General features: G+C 46.3%; 1 protein-coding gene and 1 long non-coding RNA gene across 6 annotated transcripts in view; one reads left to right on the top strand and one right to left on the bottom strand.

Annotated features, from left to right (window-relative positions):
- Positions 1–1,661: 1,661 nt before the first annotated feature.
- On the top strand, positions 1,662–13,940 carry LOC112253073. The gene is made up of 4 exons (XR_002953931.2): positions 1,662–1,801; positions 3,123–3,260; positions 6,239–6,454; positions 8,972–13,940. It is a non-coding gene; the product is annotated as an uncharacterized LOC112253073 (long non-coding RNA).
- Positions 13,941–16,518: 2,578 nt separating this feature from the next.
- LOC112253070 (protein FAM53B) overlaps positions 16,519–22,956 on the bottom strand; it is a 40,960-nt gene continuing 34,522 nt past the window's right edge. For all 5 annotated transcript variants that reach the window (XM_024424958.2, XM_024424956.2, XM_024424957.2 and 2 more), the window contains one exon: positions 16,519–18,064. In XM_024424958.2, the coding sequence (XP_024280726.1) occupies positions 17,705–18,064 (360 nt within the window). In that variant the 3' untranslated portion in view covers positions 16,519–17,704. The remainder of the gene's footprint in view (positions 18,065–22,956) is intronic.

The following is a 22,956-nucleotide window of genomic DNA, read 5'->3' as shown; positions in this document are numbered from 1 at the left end:
AGCTCTTTTCTGGATTTTGATAATTAGCAGGTATCGGCCTAATTCTGCTCTGCATCCATTATTTGGTGTTTTACATTGTACACGGAGGATATTTTAGCAGAAGTCTCAATTTGGTGTTTGTCCCATTTTGTGAATTCTTGGTTGGTGAGCAGACCCCAGACCTCACAACCATAAAGGGAAATGGGTTCTATAACTGATTCAAGTATTTTTAGCCAAATCCTAATTGGTATGTCTAATTTTTGATGGCATAGAAGGCCCTTCTTGCCTTGTCTCTCAGTTCGTGCACAGCTTTGTGGAAGTTACTAGTGGTGCTGATGTTTTAGTTTTTTGTGTGCTCTAGGGCAATAGTTCCCAAACTTTTTATAGTCCCGTATCCCTTCAAACATTCAACCTCCAGCTGCGTACACCCTCAAGCACCAGGGAGTTCGCGCACTCTCAAATGTTTTTGGCATCACTGTAAGCCTGCCACACACACACTATATGATACATTTATTAAACATAAGAATGAGTGTTATTATTTGTCACAACCCGGCTCGTGGGAAGTGACAAAGAGCTCTTATAGGACCAGGGCACAAATAATAATAATCAATCATTTTGCTCTTTATTTCGCCATCTTACATATAAAACCTTATTTGTTCATCGAAAATTGTGAATAACTCACCACAGGTTAATGAGAAGGGTGTGCTTGAAAGGATGCACATAACTCTGCAATGTTGGGTTGTATTGGAGAGAGTCTCAGTCTTAAATCATTTTCCACATACAGCCTGTGCCTGTGTTTAGTTTTCATGCTAATGAGGGCTGAGAATCCACTCTCACATAGGTACATGGTTGCAAAGGGCATCAGTTTCTTAACAGCGCGATTTTCCAAGGCAGGATACTCTGAGCGCAGCCCAATCCAGAAATCTGGCAGTGGCTTCTGATTAAATTCAATTTCACAGAACCGCTTGTTGCAATTTCGATGTGGCTCTCTTGTTCAGATATCGGTAAGTGGACTGGAGGCAGGGCATGAAAGGGATGACGAATCCAGTTGGTTGTGTCATCCGTTTCGGGAAAGTACCTGCGTAATTGTGCACCCAACTCACTCAGGTGCTTTGCTATATCGCATTTGACATTATCCGTAAGCTTGAGTTCATTCGCACATAATGATGGAAAGACCTGTGTGTTGTCCTTGTTAATGTAGACAGAGAAGAGCTCCAACTTCTTAACCATGGCCTCAATTTTGCCCCACACATTGAATATAGTTGTGGAGAGTCCCTGTAATCCTAGATTCAGATCATGCAGACAAGAAAACACATCACCCAGGCAGGCCAGTCGTGTGAGAAACTCATCATCATGCAAACTGTCAGACAAGTTAAAATTATGATCAGTAAAGAAAACTTTAAGCTCGTCTCTCAATTAAAAAAAAAAAAACGTGTCAATACTTTGCCCCTTGATAACCAGCACACTTCTAAGTATGTAATACTTTGCTTTGGATTGCAAACAGAGGAAGATCTTCAAAGGTAAGTTCTTTATTTTATCGCTATTTCTGACTTTCGTGATGCCTCTGCTTGGTTGGAAAATGTTTTTAATGCTTTTGTACGCGGGGCGCTGTCCTCAGATAATCACATGGTATGCTTTCACCACAAAGCCTTTTTGAAATCTGACAAAGCGTCTGGATTAACAAGAAGATGTAACCAATGTATAACACTTGTATTTTCATCACTGGATGTTGTTGAGGCCGGGCGCTAGCGGTATGCCTTTCCCAAGGAGGCTAGCATTGGATGTGCTCGTGGAAACAGAACAACTTATTTACAATTTACAGGTGAAGTGTAGTACTGCTGGTAGTAGTAGTACCACCAGTAGAGCTGGTATGTGTCTCTGGACGCGGGCCTTACTTTTTTAACCATTTATCCATTTTCAAGCAAACGGAATGAGCAGCAGATACGTTTGGCTACATATGGACTGTTAGTGGAATTCCTGCGAGAGGGTAATGTGATTGGATCTTCATTTTTTGACTAGGCTACCTGGATTTTACATTGTGTTGTTATTTCGCTGAAAACTAGATGGTTTCATTTGATTTTTGGCAGTGAAACGAGGCTACTCAGGTGAGGGAAAAAAAACTCACCCAAGTGTATAGCCCCGTTGGAAAATGTAAATGGACTGTTTGAAAATGTGAATCACATTTTTATTTGCTCGTACCCCAGTTTGGTGAATACCTGCTCTAGGGCAACGGTGTCTAGATGGAATTTGTTTTTGTGGTCCTGGCAACTGGACCTTTTTTGGAACACCATTATTTTTGTCTAAATGAGATGTACCTTTCCCTATCTCTGTCTGCCAGTCACACGTTCTACATTACAGGCCAGTAGCGCAGACGGCGTTCAGGTAATTCCAAACAAAATACACAGCGGGCACTGCAGCCGCCAAGGAAATATAATGGCCCACTGCTGACAGATGAAACAAATAACCCATGTCGCAAGCATAGAGATCCCTCAGTCACGGACAGAGAGAGAGAGGGGGAGAGCAATTAGAGCAAGTTCCCTTGAAAATCTGATTATTTATCAAAGCATAGCAAGTACTGTACATCGACACCATAATGCATGAAATAGTGAATGTTTTCTGAACGACCATATGTCAAATGTCATATGTCAAATGTCAAGTACGTGAGCTGTACTGGATTTAGTGTACAATTGAACCAACTCCAAGCTACAGTACATCAGGGGCATTGGACATATTTTACCCAGGTTTGTTCTGAACGTAACTTTCTCCACAGAGTTTCTAAACCCAGAGGCCTAACATCGCAAGACTTCCCGGAAAGTTTTTTTCTTCTTCCCTTAGTCGTTAATTTTCTCGAAATCTAAAGGCACAACCTAGATTCAATACAATGTCTTCGTGAAAGTGAAAAATGGACACATTTTCATTTTTGTCAAAAACAACTTCATATCGAAAGAGTGCCTTTTATTTGATGGCGTGCACATGCGCAGTTCGGCGCGAGACAACCGGTTGACCCGGCGACGTGTTTCTGTGCATGAGTTTAGCAAGCCAACGCCATTACATCGCCGATCATTGCAATCGGGGATTTCTATTGGAGAAGCAGTTTTAGCCCGTCTTCATGCTGAACTGCCTTTTGCTTTTTCCGCCTCCAGAACGATCTCAGTGATTGGCTACACTCCAGTACGTATGAGAGATTTCCGCCTCCGGAACGAGCTCAGTGATTGGCTACACTCCAGTACGTATGAGAGATTTCTGCCTCCGGAACGAGCTCAGTGATTGGCTACACTCCAGTACGTATGAGAGATTTCTGCCTCACTTTTTGAACATGACATCCTTTGTTGTCTGATTAGAAAGAAGCTGGGGAAAATATTTAACAATACCATGTGAATTAAAGAATGTAGATCAGACATTTAGCCATGGTTACCTCCAAACTAAGGAATGTTGCAGTAGTACATGTGTTCTGCCTTTTATTGGTGTCTGGGAGCAGTTTTAAGTGGCTTCGGGTGACGGGAGCGAAGACAAGCCCATATGACATGCATTTGAAAGTGTTTTGTGGCCGGTTTTTGCAGCTGGATATACCACTATAGGTCCCATGGTATGCACAGAAGAAGAACAAAAATTGCTTCAAGGGAAGCGCCCCCTTTGAGGGAGACTGGCCCCCCCCATGTGTCTTCTACCCAAGAGCCTCTGCCTGCTCTATAGACTTTTGCTACCACAAAAGTGTATGGCGGAACCGTATCTGCCATAGCACAGCAGCACAGGATATTGCAGAACGAGAGAGATACAGCTAAGATCTCATGAAAATCTGAGTCCTCTTGCATGCGGAAAACCCCAATTGCGCCACTCTTAACTTGAGAAGTTATTTCAGAAGTAAACAGAGGTGTCTTTGAGATGAGAGATTTTGTTCATCGGTGTAGGGCTGCTGTATGAGCACGTAGTTTTACACATCAGGTTTTACTCAAACTTCTCAAAATAATGAGAAATTCCTTGTTTTTATTAACAGTTAGCGAGAGAGAGAGACCATCCCGTAGAGCACTAGAAAGATGCAGAGAGAGAGGGGGGTTGTGTGAGTGCATAATGTTGAAAACAGAAACCACAGCTTTAACTCATAGAGCTCTGTCCCCCTCATTTCCTGACACCAAATCAATCACCTCAGAGGTCTCATTCGTACATAGGTCTGTTTGAGGCACGGCCCTGTTCAGATGTTACTGCTCTGTGGCATCTGTTATGTAAGTTGTCATAAGTGTCAGATTGGATGTCATAAAGAATCACAAGCTGTCAAACTCATTTGTTTACTGTGTAATTTACGTATGTCAGTTCCAATGAATGTCCATTAAATGTCAAAACCCTCATAAACCCTCAAACTGACATGAACTGGCATTTCCCTGCGTACTGTAACAGTGCAATTTGTTTTTGTCTTTGTGTTTGGCAGTGTTACCCATAACAGAGTGGGTAACTTCTGTCTCACGCCTCGTGCCAAGATATGCTGCTGACCGATCTTTGCCTCTTTTTTAATCTTCTGTTTTGCCCTCTGAAGACTATTTGTTTCCATTCACACTGGAAAATACATAGGGAGATGCAGCCAGCCACTAACCCTGTACTCTCTCCACTGACCCTGTACTCTCTCCACTGACCCTGTACTCTCTCCACTGACCCTGTACTCTCTCCACTGACCCTGTACTCTCTCCACTGACCCTGTACTCTCTCCACTGACCCTGTAATCTCTCCACTGACCCTGTACTCTCTCCACTAACCCTGTAATCTCTCCACTGACCCTGTACTCTCTCCACTGACCCTGTACTCTCTCCACTGACCCTGTACTCCCTCCACTGACCCTGTACTCTCTCCACTGACCCTGTACTCTCTCAACCCTGACCCTGTAATCTCTCCACTGACCCTGTACTCTCTCCACTAACCCTGTAATCTCTCCACTGACCCTGTACTCTCTCCACTGACCCTGTACTCTCTCCACTGACCCTGTAATCTCTCCACTGACCCTGACCCTGTACTCTCTCCACTGACCCTGTACTCTCTCCACTGACCCTGTACTCTCTCCACTGACCCTGTAATCTCTCCACTGACCCTGTACTCTCTCCACTGACCCTGTACTCTCTCCACTGACCCTGTAATCTCTCCACTGACCCTGTACTCTCTCCACTGACCCTGTAATCTCTCCACTGACCCTGTACTCTCTCCACTAACCCTGTAATCTCTCCACTGACCCTGTACTCTCTCCACTAACCCTGTAATCTCTCCACTGACCCTGTACTATCTCCACTGACCCTGTACTCTCTCCACTGACCCTGTAATCTCTCCACTGACCCTGTACTCTCTCCACTGACCCTGTAATCTCTCCACTGACCCTGTACTCTCTCCACTGACCCTGTACTCTCTCCACTAACCCTGTAATCTCTCCACTGACCCTGTACTCTCTCCACTGACCCTGTAATCTCTCCACTGACCCTGTACTCTCTCCACTGACCCTGTACTCTCTCCACTGACCCTGTAATCTCTCCACTGACCCTGTACTCTCTCCACTGACCCTGTACTCTCTCCACTGACCCTGTACTCTCTCCACTGACCCTGTACTCTCTCCACTGACCCTGTACTCCCTCCACCGGCCCTGTACTCTCTCCTCTAACCCTGTACTCCCTCCACTAACCCTGTACTCTCTCCTCTAAGCCTGTACTCTCTCCTCTAACCCTGTACTCTCTCCACTAACCCTGTACTCTCTCCACTAACCCTGTACTCTCTCCTCTAACCCTGTACTCTCTCCTTTAGCCTTCTATTCTTTCCTTGTCTTTCTTTTATGAAAGCCAGGCAGGCTGGTCCAAAGCAGCGCCTGGAATCGGAGGTCCCGGGGGGAGAGTGGTGAACAGAGACAGGGGAATGGGTAGCATGGGACGGGGGCTTTCCAAACTTCCACACAGGGAGGGCCTTTAACTGAGCTCTATTGTGCTTTGATAACCCATATTCCCTAGCTGAAAAACCACAAGCCCCTCAGCATGAGGAAATATATCTACTTTAAAGTGGCCTTTTTCACTTCAATGGCATCTTTTGATTGCCGTAATTAGAATCCCAACACTGTTGTTATGGTAGGATAAGAGCCATCTGTGTCTTTGATGTTTTTCTTGTTGCCATGTTGTGTTATTTAGCTTTACTAGTCTCATTCAACCAGTTTCTACATTCCTTTTACAGTTTTCCTATTTCCCAAGAAACAAATGAGTGTGTGTATGAGTGTGTCTCCGTATTTCCCTGTGGATTCCAGGAAGGAGATACAGACAAGGCAGAACATCTAAAAAGGAAGCTGATAAATCGGAGCAGGGTGACGGTTGGACTTCCTCCCCTCAGAGTGGATTTCCCCTCCCTAACCTTGGGAAAGAGATGCCACGTGCTCCACAGTTAGAGGTTCCACATCTCTCTGACGAAGACCCTCTGCCATGTTACCACCACCAACCTTCCACTGTGCCAGACTGCTGACTAGGTGAGTATATCAAACGGAGGGTGGAGGGGTAAAGAGACAGTGAGGAGGGAATGTTCAAATCTCAGGCAAGTGTGAAGTTTGTTCGCTTGCTCAGTCGCCCATGTGTAGTGAGCATAAACAAACATTGACTCTCATGCACAGGCCAGACTGTTTCATCAAAGAAATATACAGTCATCTACATACTATACAAGAAGTGTTCAGTACTGTAAGCTACACAATTGGAATGCAGTTAACATTGGCATGTACAGACTCTCTCTCTCACTCTGCCACTGACACATAAAGCACACCGACATTAGCACTGTCCCGGTTTGTCCTGATTTGACCCGTTATCGGTCCATCATCCTTCACAGCATGTGCAGGAATGAAGATATTTCACACACTTGCATATCTCTGTGATGCCATAGGACCATGTCAGACATTCCCAAACACATTACAAGGCCGACACACACACTATTTATACCAAAGTATGTGGACACCCCTTAAAAATGAGTGGATTTGGCTATTTTAGCCACACCCGTTGCTGACAGGTGTATGCAATCGAGCACACAGCCATGCAATCTCCATCGACAAACATTGGCAGTAGAATGGCCTTTCTGAAGAGCTCATCGACTTTAATGTGGCATCGTCATAGGATGCCACCTGCCCAACAAGTCAGTTCGTCAAATTTCTGCATTGCTAGAGCTGCTGTAAGTGCTGTTATTGTGAAGTGGAAATGTCTAGCAGCAACAAGAGCTCAGCCGCGAAGTGGTAGGCCACATAAGCTCACAGAAAGGGACCATTGAGTGCTGTAAATTGTCTATCGTTGGTTGCAACACTCACTACCTAGTTCCAAACTGCCTCTGGAAGCAACGTCAGCACAAGAACTGTTTCTCAGGAGCTTTATGAAAGGGGTTTCTGTGGCCGAGCAGCTGCACACACGTCTAAGATCACCATGTGTAATGCCAAGCGTCAAGCGTCGGCTGGAGTGGTGTTAAGCTCGCCGCCATTGGACTTTGGAGCAGTGGAAAAGCGTTCTTTGAAGTGATGAATCACTTCATCTACCAGTCCGACAGACAAATCTGTGTTTGGCGGATGTCTGGAGATCGCGACCTGCCCAAATGCATAGTGCCAACTGTAAAGTTTGGTGGAGGAGGAATAATGGTCTGGGACTGTTTTTCATGGTTCGGTCTAGGCCCCTTAGCTCCAGTGAAGGGAAATACAATGACGTTCTACATGATTCTGTGCTCCAACTTTGTGGCAACAGTTTGGGGGAAGGCCCTTTCCTGTTGACAATGCCCCCGTGCACAAAGCGAGGTTCATACAGAAATGGTATGTTGAGATCAGTGTGGAAGAACGTGACTGGCCTGCACAGAGCCCTGACCTCAACCCCATCGAGCACCTTTGGGATGAATTGGAATGCCGAGTGCGAGCCAGGCCTAATCGCCCAACATCAGTGCCTGACCTCACTAATGCTCTTGTGGCTGAATGGAAGCATGTGCGTGTGTGAGAGAGATAGAAGATCAAGAACATCTGAAGAAGTTAATTTGACCTAAAAACCGTAACCCGGAATATCTCGTGTCACATTATTACACTTCCCCAACAATGTAGCAAGGAAAGGTTGGATGGAGACATGGATGGGAGGTTGGAGGCTTACTTTTTTTTTTTTCCTTTTACATACTCAGTGTATTATTACTTCTTAACTCTGTCATATGATCAAAATGGTCAATAGTTTGTATTAATGTACTTTTGAGTGGCAAAACAAAAGTAAAAATACTGAATAAAAAGGCAGATAACCAGTAGTTTTCCAAACATTCTTGTTGTCCTTCTTGCTAGATCAAACCCCCCTATGGCTATCATCGACAGAGACTTATGCCAAATACCATTATAACTGACAGAGACCTATGCTAAGAACAGCAACTGATAAGAAGCTTATAAGCAGTTGTGAGAACCTGAACAATCCCTTCACATTCCAGTCTCATGCCAGATTGGATAGTATTCCAAGGTCCTGTATCCAAGGTTTCCTCCTTTTATTACCTATTTTGGATAAAACGATAACAGATTTGACCAGATCCCTTTGAAATTAGATTCCAAGTATGCTATTCATTCAGCAGGAGGAGGCACCATTCTGACCTGATGTCCTTCATTGCAATACAACACAGAACATGTAAGAGAGTTCATGATTACACTCAAATAAACTTAAAAAATGCCTAATTACAATGAATTTGTACCCAAACAACATCTGCTGTCTCCCTCTTGGTCAGCTAGTCACCCAGTAACCCCATCCATTACAATCAGCCCCTTCCTCTTGTCCCGGCTAATGTAGCTAATGTTCTCGTGATAGCATCGGCGACAGCAGCCCATTCGTCTGCAAATGTTTACAGATGTGTAGCTGGCGTGGTGTGTGGCAGGCGCTCACCCCTTCCTGTTAGAACCCACAGGGCCGCCGTGAAGGGTGGTGTGCTGGGTAATATGGTCGACTGAGCGATTCAGCACACCATGGCTGAAATTCTGAAACCTCTCTACTTCTGGTACACGCAGGTCAAGCCAACCAGGAGAGTAATTGGGAGAGAATATCACTGCCCCAGCCAATGCCAGACAGACAGACAGATCAAGATGACCTGGGAAATCCATTTGGGCATTGGCTTACATCACCTCTCCACACGGGATCCAGTGAGGGGCCACAGGGATGTGGAACAATTGTTGCAGATCATGGAATTCCCATCGGTTGGAGCTTCCCGCCTGTTTCGTGGTGGAGCTAAAAGTAGCATCTGCCATCGTTCAGTCAGAGCATCAAACTCTCCGATTAGTTTCCTTCTCCTGACCCATAAAGTTAGGGGAGCTGTGAATGTTCTTCTCTCTGTACACTCACTGAGATGTTTCACATTGTGTATAAACCCCATGACAAACGGTAAGATGGCGCTTGTCTGTTCTCTTTGAAGAGACTGTGTGGAGATGGATTGCACAGGCTCTGCTATCTGACAGCTAGCTGGGCCTCTAAGTTCACAGTGTTACAGAAAAGCTGGAACAAGCGTGTGGACATGGAGAAAACACACACTGAAAGACCATCCCACAGAGAACTAGAAAGATGTAGAATGTACTGGATGAAATTTCCTAGTCTTTACAACTGACATGGAGTCAGTCCAAGACACTCACCTTGAACTCTAAATGGTACACTTCTGTTGTTCCTCTCATTACCATTCCTGTCAAGTCCTGTGTTCATACTGGGATTAGTACATAGTTCTCACACCCATAGGCGGATGTCATGAGCAAGACATAGGTCAAAAGGTTGAATGTTGTCTGTGTTGTAGGGGTACGGTGTTTAAAAATGATTTCTGTCAGATGTCTGTCTACCTGCTGAAATCCAAGTTCAGAAGACGTTGCTCTGCTCAGAATGTAGCAGTTGAGGCAACACTCCCAAAGCAGTACAAATGTAACATTTGTTGTGGAGAAAATAAATCTGAGCTGTCCGATACATTTTATGCATATTGTTGTTCAAATTTCAGTGATACATTTCTGTAGACAATGAGCAAAAAGCATCCCTCAATCGTACAGAGTGCACCTTTCACCATACCAAGGGTACACACCAATAACGACCCCAGGTGGCTAAGCAACACACAAACCAGTCCTTCATTAACCAGTCACTAAGGTTGCTGAGGTGGCAAGTCGCTAAGGTCTGAACTCCAGCTCAAAGGTCATGCCACATGACAGCTGCATTTCCTACATGTTTTCACAGGTTCTCTAATCACTGTAGATTGACAACAGCACAGACGGTCCCATTCAACCTCCCTGCCTGCCTCTCCCTCAGATGCCTAGATTAAACAAACACCCGTGGCCCGTCCTCACAGTCCTGAGTTGCAGCTCCCTCTCATATAGTATAGAATAGGGTTCAGCGCAACTCCACCCGTCCCCCTGTCGCTGAGATACAGATCTGTTTCCGTTACTTGATGTAAGCCGGGGATTTAGCTATGTGTATACTGCAGATAGGGGGTCATATGGATAGGATTTACTTGGACTGTCAAATACAATAAACACGCAATGTAGTCAATGTACACACAAAACGGTTGTATAAGTAACTGTGCATTCATCTTGATGGTGAAAGCTGAATAAAGGTTGAGCATAATGCTAACGAACCTTGACTCCGACACACACACACACACACACGTCCATCCTTCATATGTACAGAAAGACAAAGGGGTCTACATTCAAAAGGTGACAGTTGTGGATCCAGGACAGCTGGAGCAAAGGTCCACAAGCCGGCCAGATGTGACAGACATGATGGATCGTGGATATGGAAGAGTTGCCAGGTCTTGACTATTTCAGTCCTCCATTGTTCAGCATTCAGTCATCACTAGCAGCCAGTCAACAGTCAGCCCAGTCCCCGTCGCGTCACAAAGGATAGGAGAGTTTATGGGAAAAACACAGAGCATGTGTTTCCTTTCTCTCTTGCTAACACACTGGGTGACAAAATTGATAGAACGGAGTAAATAACTACATTTTTGTCATTTAGGCAGACGCGGTTATCCGGAGCGACTAGGTGGGACAACCACATATCGCAGTACATTTTCCTCAATAAAATAGCTATCACTAAAGTCAGAGCTAGAAAGGGGGGGTGATAAGAGACCAGAATGGAGTGTTCGGGTTATTCAGGGTTTGAGCATAGCCTGAATGTAGGGAGGGGCAGTTCCTCTTGCCACTCCTTAGGCAAGCACTATGGTCTTGCAATGGATGCGAGCTTCGACTGGAGGCCAGTGGAGTGTGCAGAGAAACAAGGTGACATGGGAGAACCTGGTAAGGTTGAAAACCAGGCAGGCTGCAGCGTTCTTGAATTGCAGGGGTTTGATGGCACAAGCGGCGAGCCAAGGCAACAGCGAATTGCAGTAGTCCAGACGGGCGATGACAAGTGCCTGGATTTGGACCTGTACCGCTTCCTGTGTGAGGTAGGGTTGTACTCTACGGATGTTGTAGAGCATGAACCTGCAGGAGTGAGTCACTGCTTTGATGTTTGCTGAGAATAACAGGGTGTTGTCCAAGGTTCTTGGCACTCTGGGAGGGCGACACTGTGGCGTTGTCAACCATGATGGAGAGTTCTTTGAGCAGCAAGGCCTTCCCTGAGAGGAAGAGCAGCTCCATCTTGTTGAGCTTGAGGTGGTGGGCCGACATCCAAGCTAAGATATCTGTTAGGCATAGCAATTATAGGAGAGACAATGTGAGGATATGACCGAGACAAGTGACTTGGTGTATAGAGAGAAGAGGGCCAAGAACCAAGCCCTGGGGGACACCAGTAGTGAGAGTATGTGGTGCAGAAACATATCCTCTCCACATCACCTGGTAGGAGCAGCCTGCCAGGTAGGATGCAATCCAAGATTTTGCAGAGCCTGAGACACCCAGCCCTGAGAGGGTGGAGAGGAGGATCTGATGGTTCATGGTGTTGAAGGCAGTGGATAGATCTAGGAGGATGAGAACAGAGGAGACAGAGTCAGCCGTGGCAGTGTGGAGAGCATCCGTGACACAGAAGAGCAGTCTTGGTTGAGTGACTTGTCTTGAAGCCTGACTTGTTAGGGTCAAGATTGTTCTGAGGGAGATAATTAGAGAGTTGATCAGAGACAGCATGCTCAAGTATTTTGGAAAGAATATAAAGGGTTGCAGGTCTATAGTTTGACATCAGATGAGTCAAGTGTTGGATTCTTGAGGAGAGGCGCGACTCTTTTTTTGAAATCAGAGGGGAGTCAGTGGTAATCAGAGACCTGGAGGGGGTTTGCAGTGAGATTAGTAGGTGAACAGCCTCTAGTAAAGATGAGGTCAAGCATATTGCCTGCCTTGTGAGTTGGAGGGGAATGTGAAAGGATGAGGGAAAAAGAGACAAGAAAGGGAACAGGATAGTTGGAAAGGAATTAATAGAAGGCAGACGTCGGGAGGTTGAAGTCAGAAAGTACGAAGAGCAGTGAGCAATCATCAGATAATTAGCTTGTCAAGCTCATTGAAGAATTATCCAAGGGCACCTGGTGGGCGATAGATGACAACAATGTTAAGATTGAGTGGACAAGTGACAGCATGGAATTCAAATGAGGAGATGGACAGGTGAGTGAGGGAGAAAATAGGAAATCTCCAGTTAGGAGAAATTAGTAGACCTGAACCATCATCACAATGAACAGATGCTCTTGGACTACGAGAGAAAACGTAGTCGGATGAAGAGAGAGCAGCTGAAGAAGAAGTGTTCTCTGGGGTGACCCATGTCTCCGTCAGGGCCAAAAAGTCAAGGGACTGAAGGGCAGCATAGGATGAGATGAACTCTGCGTTCTTAACCGCAGAGCAGCAGTTCCAAACGCTTCCGAAGACCCAGAATTCCACATGGGTTGTGTGCACAGGGTACACTAAATTAGAAGAGTTGCAGGCAAGAGGTGGGGAGAGTCTGTAAAGCCTACAGGGAGAGAAGCAAACAGATATAAGACACACGTAGTTGCCAAAGCTACAAAAGAGATCAAACGAGATCATCAGAAAATAACTAGGTAAGATACTGAAGTGAGAGGGCTGGAGCCTTCCTCAAAGAACTTGGCAGAACCGTCTTGTTTCGGCAACGGTCTTAGTTTTGCCGACAAGACCGCCACTTACAGCTGCCGTTGCGAAACCAGGGAAGACTGAAGTACTAACACTAATTGCTATTTGCCTAGCAGAGGTGAAGAGCACACCAGAGTGTACTAATTGCTGATTGCCTAGGAGAGGAGAAACCACTCCCCCTCCAGTACAGCCACTGATAACCAAAACAAGTCACAAATTGCCCTTCCCTTTAATCCTGGTTGATGTGTTAACAAACATCTGCAAGTTATGAGCAGTCATCAGTACACACACCAAGTAGGCTAATGGGAAGACAGGCAGCACTTGAAGTAGATGGCCCTAGCGAGCAAAAAGACAGCAGATGAAGACAAAAATCATACTTGTCACTCCTGGAGCTCAGGAGTCCTCTAGCTATAGAGTCACTCACAGTTGTCTGTTTTTGTAGCTAGGCTATACGCCTAACAATTGATGCTTGGAATGCAGTCAATTCTGGCAGCAGATGGCTATTGAATAGGCAGATAACTAAGGCATTCCTTATTGTTGTTCAAATCTAAGAGCCTTCATTGAAGTTGGCTTCCTGCAACAGCTTTCAGCAACACTTGCATTCAATATGTTGTGGTCTTGAAAAAAAGCAGACATAAATACCTCACCATTGCTCCATGCCCTTCATATAAGCTTACAACCATTTGTAGGTACAGTATTGGTAAAAGCTGTCTGAATTAAATGTTGAAGCGGATTATATTGTTAATAAAAAGGCACTGTTTAACCAATCCTTTCTATCTGTTCTTCTCCGTCTCTCTCTCGTGATAATCAAGGAAGTGAATTTGGCAATGATAACTATAAAACAATGTTGTGTACTAAAGATGATGCAATTAAGCACATATGTACAATAATTACAACCTTTACAAAAGGATTACCTGAACCCCTAAGAGGTAGTTGCCGTGTTTGAATGCCACATTCTATGTCAAGGTTGTTAAGCTAACCTATCGTAGCAGGTGTAAAATAAATGCCTGCGCGCTGGGTTTCTTTCTGGGGGGGGGGGGTTCTCTGCTGCACTGTTCAACCAATTCAGTAAATGTGGAGGAATTAAGATGAAGGGTCGCCTTGTTAACGTGTAAAAGTGGAGGTCACGTCACAGGCTCTCTCTCCGTTTCCCCTAAACAGCCGGATGCATTTGGTTGTTAGCGACCCCTCTGAGGGTGCGGTTAAGCAAACACAATCACAGGCTTAGAATATGAATCGCTTGCATTGCGGTGTGGATACTACAACTGCAATTACAAACACCTTGAAGTGAAATTTAAATGGTCTGTGTAACTTAACTGTATAAAATTAAAACCTTGGCCTTATGAGGAAGGAAACAGGATATATAGATAGAGAGAAAGGTCTAGGCTTAGCAGAAACCATGGTGACAGACTGTAGGGCATTGGTTCCAGATCCCATTGACCTTTGAGTAGAGAGGTCGTCAATCAGTGACATGTGACAATGTCAACCACAGATATTGTCTCTGCTCACCCAGCACGAAGTGGAGACTAATATGACCTAATGAGTGAGACAAATACAGAACATTCAGTGGACTAAAAGCTCTGGTCGTGACGCTGTATGAGGTAGTTATAAGGTAGGTCGGCCTTTCAGAACAAGGCATATAGCTAGACCCTTTTAAACATGGAATACCAGATGTATTTTCCTTAACGTTCTTATTGCAGTGGTCTTTGAATCCGTCTCAAAATGAACCTTTACGAGACTAATAAATGCACCATGCTCTACTCCTCAGTAGTTCTGAGAGCCAAAGCCTATTCTGCTGACAGTTCTTTTCTTCTAACAAACTAAAATCTCTGCTTTCCCCTAAAACATCAGTGTTTTCACATGTAATTGAGGCTATACAGCCCTGGTTTTGTGACTTTAAGTAACATGGCCTTTTCCCTCTACTACATAGTGCCTCCTATTTATAGGCCTGGGCCAGTTTGCATTACCTCAGACTCTAAATCTCTATTCCTCTCAGCCTGCTACTTCCTGTCTGACAGGAAGTGTGCATATGTGTGTGGAAGGAGGTCAGTGACCTTTAGGTCTGAGTGAGCGACTGATGTGTTGTCCGTGGCAACGTGATTTTGTGTTTCCAGGCTTATTGTTTCGGAGAGAGAAGTGGCCTGTGAACAGGTTTGTTGATTTCAACAGCCTCACCTCCTTTTCCTTCATTTCATCTTTCTTCCCCACCTCAAACCACCCTGAATCCATCCACATTTCAATCGACCCGGTACTCCCACTCTGGCACTGTGTGGGCAGCTGTAACAACAGCTCTGAGGAGAGGGAGTCATTGGGAGTACTCTACATCCTATCCCTTCACAGAAGCGAGAAGGCAATCCAAATATTTTCAGACCAGTTTAGAACTTCTCCCCGAGCGCGCAGTCAGCATTCATTCTAAGGCCTTTGGCTGTGTGTGTGGTAAGGTAACACCCCACCGTTGGGGTTAGAGCTTGTTTTACTTCAAGGCCACGGTGACTGGAAAGGCCACGGTCAATGGAAAGGCCACGGTGACTGGAAAGGCCACGGTCACTGGAAAGGCCACGGTGACTGGAAAGGCCACGGTCAATGGAAAGGCCACGGTGACTGGAAAGGCCACGGTGACTGGAAAAGCCACGGTGACTGGAAAAGCCACGGTGACTGGAAAGGCCACGGTGACTGGAAAGAGCATTCAGCTGGTTGCAACATCCTGTTGTGCTGGAAAACTACACTCCACTAATGCTTTATTTGAATAATGCACCCCGAGGGCAGGAGAATATACAGTGAAGATAGAAAACTAGTTTATAGAGTTATACATCTTATTTTCTTCAATGTGGCAGCAGGTGCTTTTAGCCCCCTCAGACTTGGACAGACAGAATTATATGACAGGATATCTCCAGGCAAAACAGCACCGCCTTGATGACGTGTCTGTCTGCCTTCCTGCTGAACTGAAAAGCATTCCTGTGGCTGTGACATCACTTCCTCTTGCCTCAGTTCAAGGTATGTGGTGTTGCCAGGGTATTCTAGACTTTCTGCCATGTTGTTTGGTGCTGGTGGGCTGTGTAAAGGTATCATATAGCACACGGATGTTTACCTAACTGACCCTATCCATCACAGGGTATAAACAGCTTGCGTGGCATGATGTGCCAAAGTCAATGGCAGTTAAATTACTTTATAAACAATTAGAGGACATCAGATCAGAAGCATATCTACTGTATTTAACATTAAAAATGACCTTCATTTAACCAGGCAAGTCAGTTAAGAACAAATTCTTATTTTCAATAACAGCCTAGGAACAGTGGGTTAACTGCCTGTTCAGGGGCAGAACGACAGATTTGTACCTTGTCAGCTCGTGGGTTTGAACTTGCAACCTTCCGTTACTAATCCAACGCTCTAACCACTAGGCTACCCTGCCGCCCCATGTATGTAAACACATACTATGTCATGTTTATGACATGAAGGCTGAATGTCAAGCTGTACCATGTATAATGGCACCCTTCCCTGGTAATAAAGAAACACAACATGACCACAGCAGAGGCAGTTTGTGTTTTTATTTCATGTCTGTCCTGTTAAAGAAAAGCCTCTTAATTCAGATCCTTCACAAACAGATCATAAAAAATACATTTAGAAAAATATACATTGATATTAGAACTGAAAACTTAAAATTCAGTGTTTATTCAAATATACATTTTGCATATTAGAATCTATTAAACGTCATAAAGGTTTGTTTCGAGTAGGGTATTCCGAGGTGTAAAGATAACACATGTATCTGACCGACCAAATTGCCTGTTATTTCCAAACCCATTAAAAGCTTATTTACATTCAGCGATGGTGTGTGAACACATTCGGAATTCCAAATTGACCCCTATCCCCTAGGCAATCTGAAACCCTTGGGTAGGTAAGCAATATGGTGAAAACTCCACACCGCCTGTTAGAAGGGAAGGTGAAGAAATGACCATAATACTGGTACCATCTTCCTTTCAGATCTACAGGAGTGCCTAGAGTATAGGGGGTAGGGGCTAACTTGGAATTCAACAGGGAGTGTCCTTCCTGCAGGTATAGTTGAAGAAAAGTGTCAAGGTGATGTCTGAGAAAAAAAATACTGTTTCTCTCCTCTTCTATTTCATCCCTCTCTCCCGGTCCATCATGCCCCCCCATTCTGGTAGAGAAAAGCAGAAGTTGTAGCATATTCCTGCTGCAGTTCAGTCCAGGTGTATAGGGAGGTACTCAGGCTAAGAGGAGAGAGGGCTTTTTGGAGGTATTAAAGACTATCCCTCACTTTCCCACTCCTGAGTTGGGCTGCACGTCGCCAAGCGAAAGCCACTGCATTTAGATTCAGAAAGACAACGAGACAGTTCAAAAACAACTGTTTGTCCTGCAGGATCTCAAAGTTCAACCAAAGTAGCCATCTGCCAATTCAACATGCAGCACCTTCTATTGACACTTCCACGTGCTTTGTCCTTCGTTGACATTACACACAATACAACAGCCCCCCCCCCACTGCATTTACAAACATCCTTATAATGTTCCAAAAACCACTGTCTAAAATCGCTAGGTTCCTCTCTCGGATGTCATTTCAACCTACTCAATATCCACCTATCATACATAAGGCATCCTTCTCGTGGTCATGAAATTCCAAATTCTCCGGCAAACCTTCGGAAACATTCCTCAGCCTTCACAAAAAGTTATGACAATCCTTTATCCAAAGGCTTCAGGTTGCATTCAGTTCCTCTCGATCTGGTCGATGTCCAGCTCACCCCCCAGCTGGTAGATGTCCTTCTCTGTCCCATACTCACCCTTCCAGGGGGTGTGTCCCTGCCCCATTCTCTCCCCCCCTCCCCTGCATGGGGACCCGGGCCTGGAGTCCAGGCTACACGCTGAGTCACTATCCAGCTCCTTATAAGAAGAGTCATCCTCCTCCTCGTCCACTTCCTGTTGAGTCTCAGCACATAGGTCAGACGCACAGGCGAAGTCAGATTCCGATTGGCTCAAGCTCCTGGTGGAGGGCGGGGGCATGTATGAGCGACAGCTGTCCAGACCAGAGAACCCAGGGCAGCTCAAGCTGTGGAACGTCTGGAGTTTCTGTTTGAGAGAAGAGATGCGAGGTAAAGGGAGATATTAGTATAACTTTATAACACAAAATATTTATAGTATCGTCGTCTCACTGTTCAATCTTGATTCAGGTCACAAAACCTATGCATGTACACTTCAGAAATGTCATTAAGTCATCTGGAACACAGAGTTGTTGAGAGAAACCTGAGAGCTTGACCTTTATGGCCTGTGGGTGTGTGATTCCTGCTTCACCGGTGGAGCTGAGCTCACCCTCCCACTAGGGAGCTAGTTTTGTTAATGTTCTGGTAAGTCACTCAGTCCGAGGAAACACAGTGGAATGATGACATGGTGCAATCAGCTGCAAACCACAAAGGTATCCTCTTCCTTCCAACCCCATGGGTCTCCCTGTCCTGCTGCACTGAGGGGATGAGGAACTAAAACACACAACAGACAAAAAAAGTGGCAAACTTTCCTGAAGGACTTACAATGTTCTATATACAATTCCTCCAATTGTCTGGCTTGACCTAGCTTGGTAAACCTCCTGAACTGCACTGGCCAACTCATACACCCATCATCTAGTTGACCCTTATGAATAATCGTGTGTTGGACAAAGGGGGATAGGTACGGTTATTGCTATTGCGAGAGAGAGAGTGTTTGTGTGTTCCTGGTAAATGGACGTCACAAGCCCTGAGGAGAGAAAAAAAAATGACTCTGGAGCAGCTCTCTGTTTACTCAGGGTGTGATCTCTCCTTTCAGAGACCAGACATGTGTGTACACCAAACACACTGTGCCCAGGCAAGGTATGCAAAGCAGGCTATTTGTGTTACAACGACATGTGTGCTCAAGAGCGAGAGACTGTGCGTTTACTAATGAGCGTGAGAGAGAGAGTTTGACCATGTGTTATGTGAAGAGCTGTGCGTGTGGCGCTGTGCACGTGTTTGGTTGTTAACGCCTGACCTTAACCTTGATTAGCACATCCCATGTGGCCCAACACAGGGCTGACTGAGTTTCACTTCTTTGTGTGCCAACTGTCAATGCAAGATACTCCTATGTCTGCGCCCATATGTGAACCTGTATCATCAACATAACACATCTATATTCAGACTGGTGTAGGCTACTCTAGGTATTTAAGGATGGTTCATAGACATCTTTTTCCATCTGTGTCAGTATACGTACTGAATGTGGTGCTGATGCCTTATTGTGTAATGTTTGCCCCCAAAAAAAAAACGTGTCCCCTCATTAAATGACTTTCCCTCCGCCTTCCAATAGAGCCAGACCACAGACATTCCAGCCGTGAAAGGGTTAAGCGTCCCTCTCTCCCAGTAGCAGATGTTGGAGGTGAATAGAGATGTGTTCCTAAAGCCCACGGTTCCTCCAATCCCTCATTCACTTCTTCCGGTTCCAATGAACTGGTAGAGGCTTTTACCAAAAGTTTTTTTCCAAAACGTGCTTGTTATGAGAGAAAGAAATAGAAGCAAAAGGCATTTCAATGTTTCAATGAATATAAAGTGATACGTTCATATAACTTTAATGTTTACTATCTTTGGACGTCAGCTTTACATTTGGTGGCTAAAACCTGAGCAGGGCTAACATTCAGACATACTCTGGTACACCTACAATATATTATAATACTGTATGTCAGGTGAACGCTGGAGGCCAATGCTTCGCTCTAGTTACCTCAAAAAGAAAATACAGACAAGGAAAGGGCATGGATGTAAACACCAGTATTTAATGGCACCGTTGGGCATTTCTGTCACACACTTTTGTGCTGTTGAGGGCCTCACCAGCTCCCTTAGACCCCTGTAGTAACCCCTCCTATAGCCCACTGAGGAGAGAGAAGGGGGAGAAGTGGACGGCAGGAGGAGGATATTCTCTGCAATATGCTTCCCATTAAATCCTCCTGGGCTACAACCAGGATTTGGGGTAAGGAGCTTTAATACTCTGAAGTTTACCCAGCTTTTTGTTCCTCTAGAGCACCTCCCTTGAGTAACCCCCATGTACACACACAGTCCTGTCAGCCCCCTCCAGTCCTAGAAGGCGCATAGCATTTTGTTCTAGCTGGATAGTGTAGACAGCTGCTAGTGTGGGAACACACAAACACACACACACAGGGCTAAGAGGTTAAGGAAATATCCCCCTGGATAATGGGGCTGTGAACAAACAGTCAAAACAACACCCTACTAACAAGCTGGCAAAACAGTGCTACTCATACAGCTCTTCATCAGAGCGTATTTCCTAGCTCCATATAAAAAGCATGGTACTGGTACAATAAGCCGCCCCCAGAGAGACAGTGTGTTATGGGGTGGAGAGAGAGAGAGACCTCCTGGAGCAAACACACACAGGACAGGACAAGGAGAGACAGGACAGGACAAGGAGAGACAGGACAGGACAAGGTGGGGCACGACAAGGACAAGGTGGGGCACGACAAGGAGGGGAGGGACAGTACAGGAAAGGGAGAGACAGGACAGGGAGGGACAGGACAGCACAGGATAGGGAGGGACATGGCAGGGAGGGACAAGACAGCACATGGAGGGAGAGGACTGGGAGGGACAGGACAGCACAGGATAGGATAGGGAGGGACATGGCAGCGAGGGACAGGACAGCACACGGAGGGAGTGGACAGGGAAGGAGAGGAATGGGAGGGACAGCACAGCACACAGAGGGAGAGGACAGGTAGGGAGAAGACAGGGAGGGACAGGACAGCACACAGAGGGAGAGGACAGGTAGGGAGAGCACACGGAGGGAGAGGACAGGGAGGGACAGGACAGCACACAGAGGGAGAGGACAGGTAGGGAGAGCACACGGAGGGAGAGGACAGGGAGGGACAGGACAGCACACAGAGGGAGAGGACAGGGAGGGACAAGACACAGAGGGAGAGGAACAGGGAAGGAGAGGACAGGGAGGGACATGACAGGGAGGGACAGCACAGCACACAGAGGGAGAGGACAGGTAGGGAGAGGACAGGGAGGGACAGGACAGGACACGGAGGGAGAGGACAAGGCCAGGGAGGGAGAGGACAAGGACAGGGAGGGAGAAGACAGCACATGGAGGGAGAGGACTGGGAGGGACAGGACACTGAGGGAGAGGATAGCACACAGAGGGAGAGGAACAGGGAAGGAGAGGACAGGACAGGGAAGGAGAGGACAGGACAGGGAGGGAGAGGACAGGACAGGGAGGGACATGACAGGGAGGGACATGACAGCACACAGAGGGAGAGGACAGGGAGAGACAGGACAGGGAGGGACATGACAGGGAGGGACAGCACAGCACACAGAGGGAGAGGACAGGTAGGGAGAGGACAGGGAGGGACAGCACACAGAGGGAGAGGACAGGGAGAGACAGGACAGGGAGGGACATGACAGGGAGGGACAGCACAGCACACAGAGGGACAGGACAGGGAGGGACATGACAGGGAGGGACAGCACACAGAGGGAGAGGACAGGGGAGACAGGACAGGGAGGGGACAGCACACAGAGGGAGGGAGGACAGGGAGGGACAGACAAGGACAGGGAGGGACAGGACAGACAGGGAGGGACAGGACAGGGAGGGACAGCACAGCACACAGAGGGAGAGGACAGGACAGGGGGAGAGGACAAGGGAGGGACAGCACACAGAGGGAGAGGACAGGGAGAGACAGGACAGGGAGGGACAGGACAAGGAGGGAGAGGACAGCACACAGAGGGAGAGGACAGGGAGGGAGAGGACAGGGAGGGACAGCACACAGAGGGAGAGGACAGGGGGACAGGACAGGGAGGGACAGGACACACACGGAGGGAGAGGACAAGGACAGGGAGGGACAGGACAGACACAGAGGGAGAGGACAAGGACAGGGAGGGACAGGACAAGGAGGGAGAGGACAGCACACAGAGGGACAGGACAGGGAGGGAGCATAGGCAAGATACAGTAGATGATATTGAGTACAGTATATACATATGAGATAAGTATGTAAACCAAGTGGCATAGTTAGTGGCTAGATACATGTATTACATAAGGATGCAGTCGATGATATAGAGTACAGTATCAACGTATGCATATGAGATGAACAATGTAGGGTAAGTAACATTATATAGCATTGTTTAAACTAGTGATATATTTACATGTTCCATCGATTCCCATGATTAAAAAGTGGCTGGAGTAGAGTCAGTGTCATTGACAGTGTGTTTAAATGTTATGCTGATGGCCTTGAGGGAGGGTGAGGACAGAGAGGGACAGGACACAGAGAGGACAGGACAGGGAGGGAGGGAAGTAGAGCTTAACCCATAACTGGCAGACAGACAGACTATGACTAGTTCAGCAGATATACCTGTGTGTGCATGTGTGTATAGTTTGCTGTCACAGCAGGGCCCCACGCCACACCCCGCCACCACACCCACCTACTTAGGTGTTCTCACAACCCCGCAAGGACTGCAGCTCAGCTATGCTCGCCATGCCTATCATTCCAGAAATGGGGGGAGGAGAGAAGGGATAGAGAGCACCCCCCTTCATTTTATGAGCCTGAACTCGGGCCAATGAGGAGATATTAATAGGTCACAAGACTCCTCTGCCAGCCATCCGCCAGCCGGGTAGATTTAGGGAGAAATAAATACCCCCCCTCTCTCTACCCTGCAAGTTCTCTCAGACACACACAAATTCCCCATGGTGGCTGGACCTTAGCCCATTAGCACAACACGCATCCACACAATTCACACCCCATTGCATCAGTATGGCTGAGGGATATACACACACACACACACAACAGGACACACCTACTCATTCAAGGGGTTTTCTTTATTTTCACTATTTTCTACATCGTAGAACAATAGTGAAGACATCAAAACTATGAAATAATACATATGGAATCATGTAGTAACCAAAATAGTGTTATAAAATATATTTTGATTTGTTTATTTGAGATTCTTCAAAGTAGCCAACCTTTGCCTTAA

Source organism: Oncorhynchus tshawytscha, linkage group LG06, assembly GCF_018296145.1.
Source record: "Oncorhynchus tshawytscha isolate Ot180627B linkage group LG06, Otsh_v2.0, whole genome shotgun sequence".
Taxonomy (NCBI): Eukaryota; Metazoa; Chordata; class Actinopteri; order Salmoniformes; family Salmonidae; genus Oncorhynchus; species Oncorhynchus tshawytscha.
This window is presented reverse-complemented; position numbering and strand designations above follow the sequence as displayed.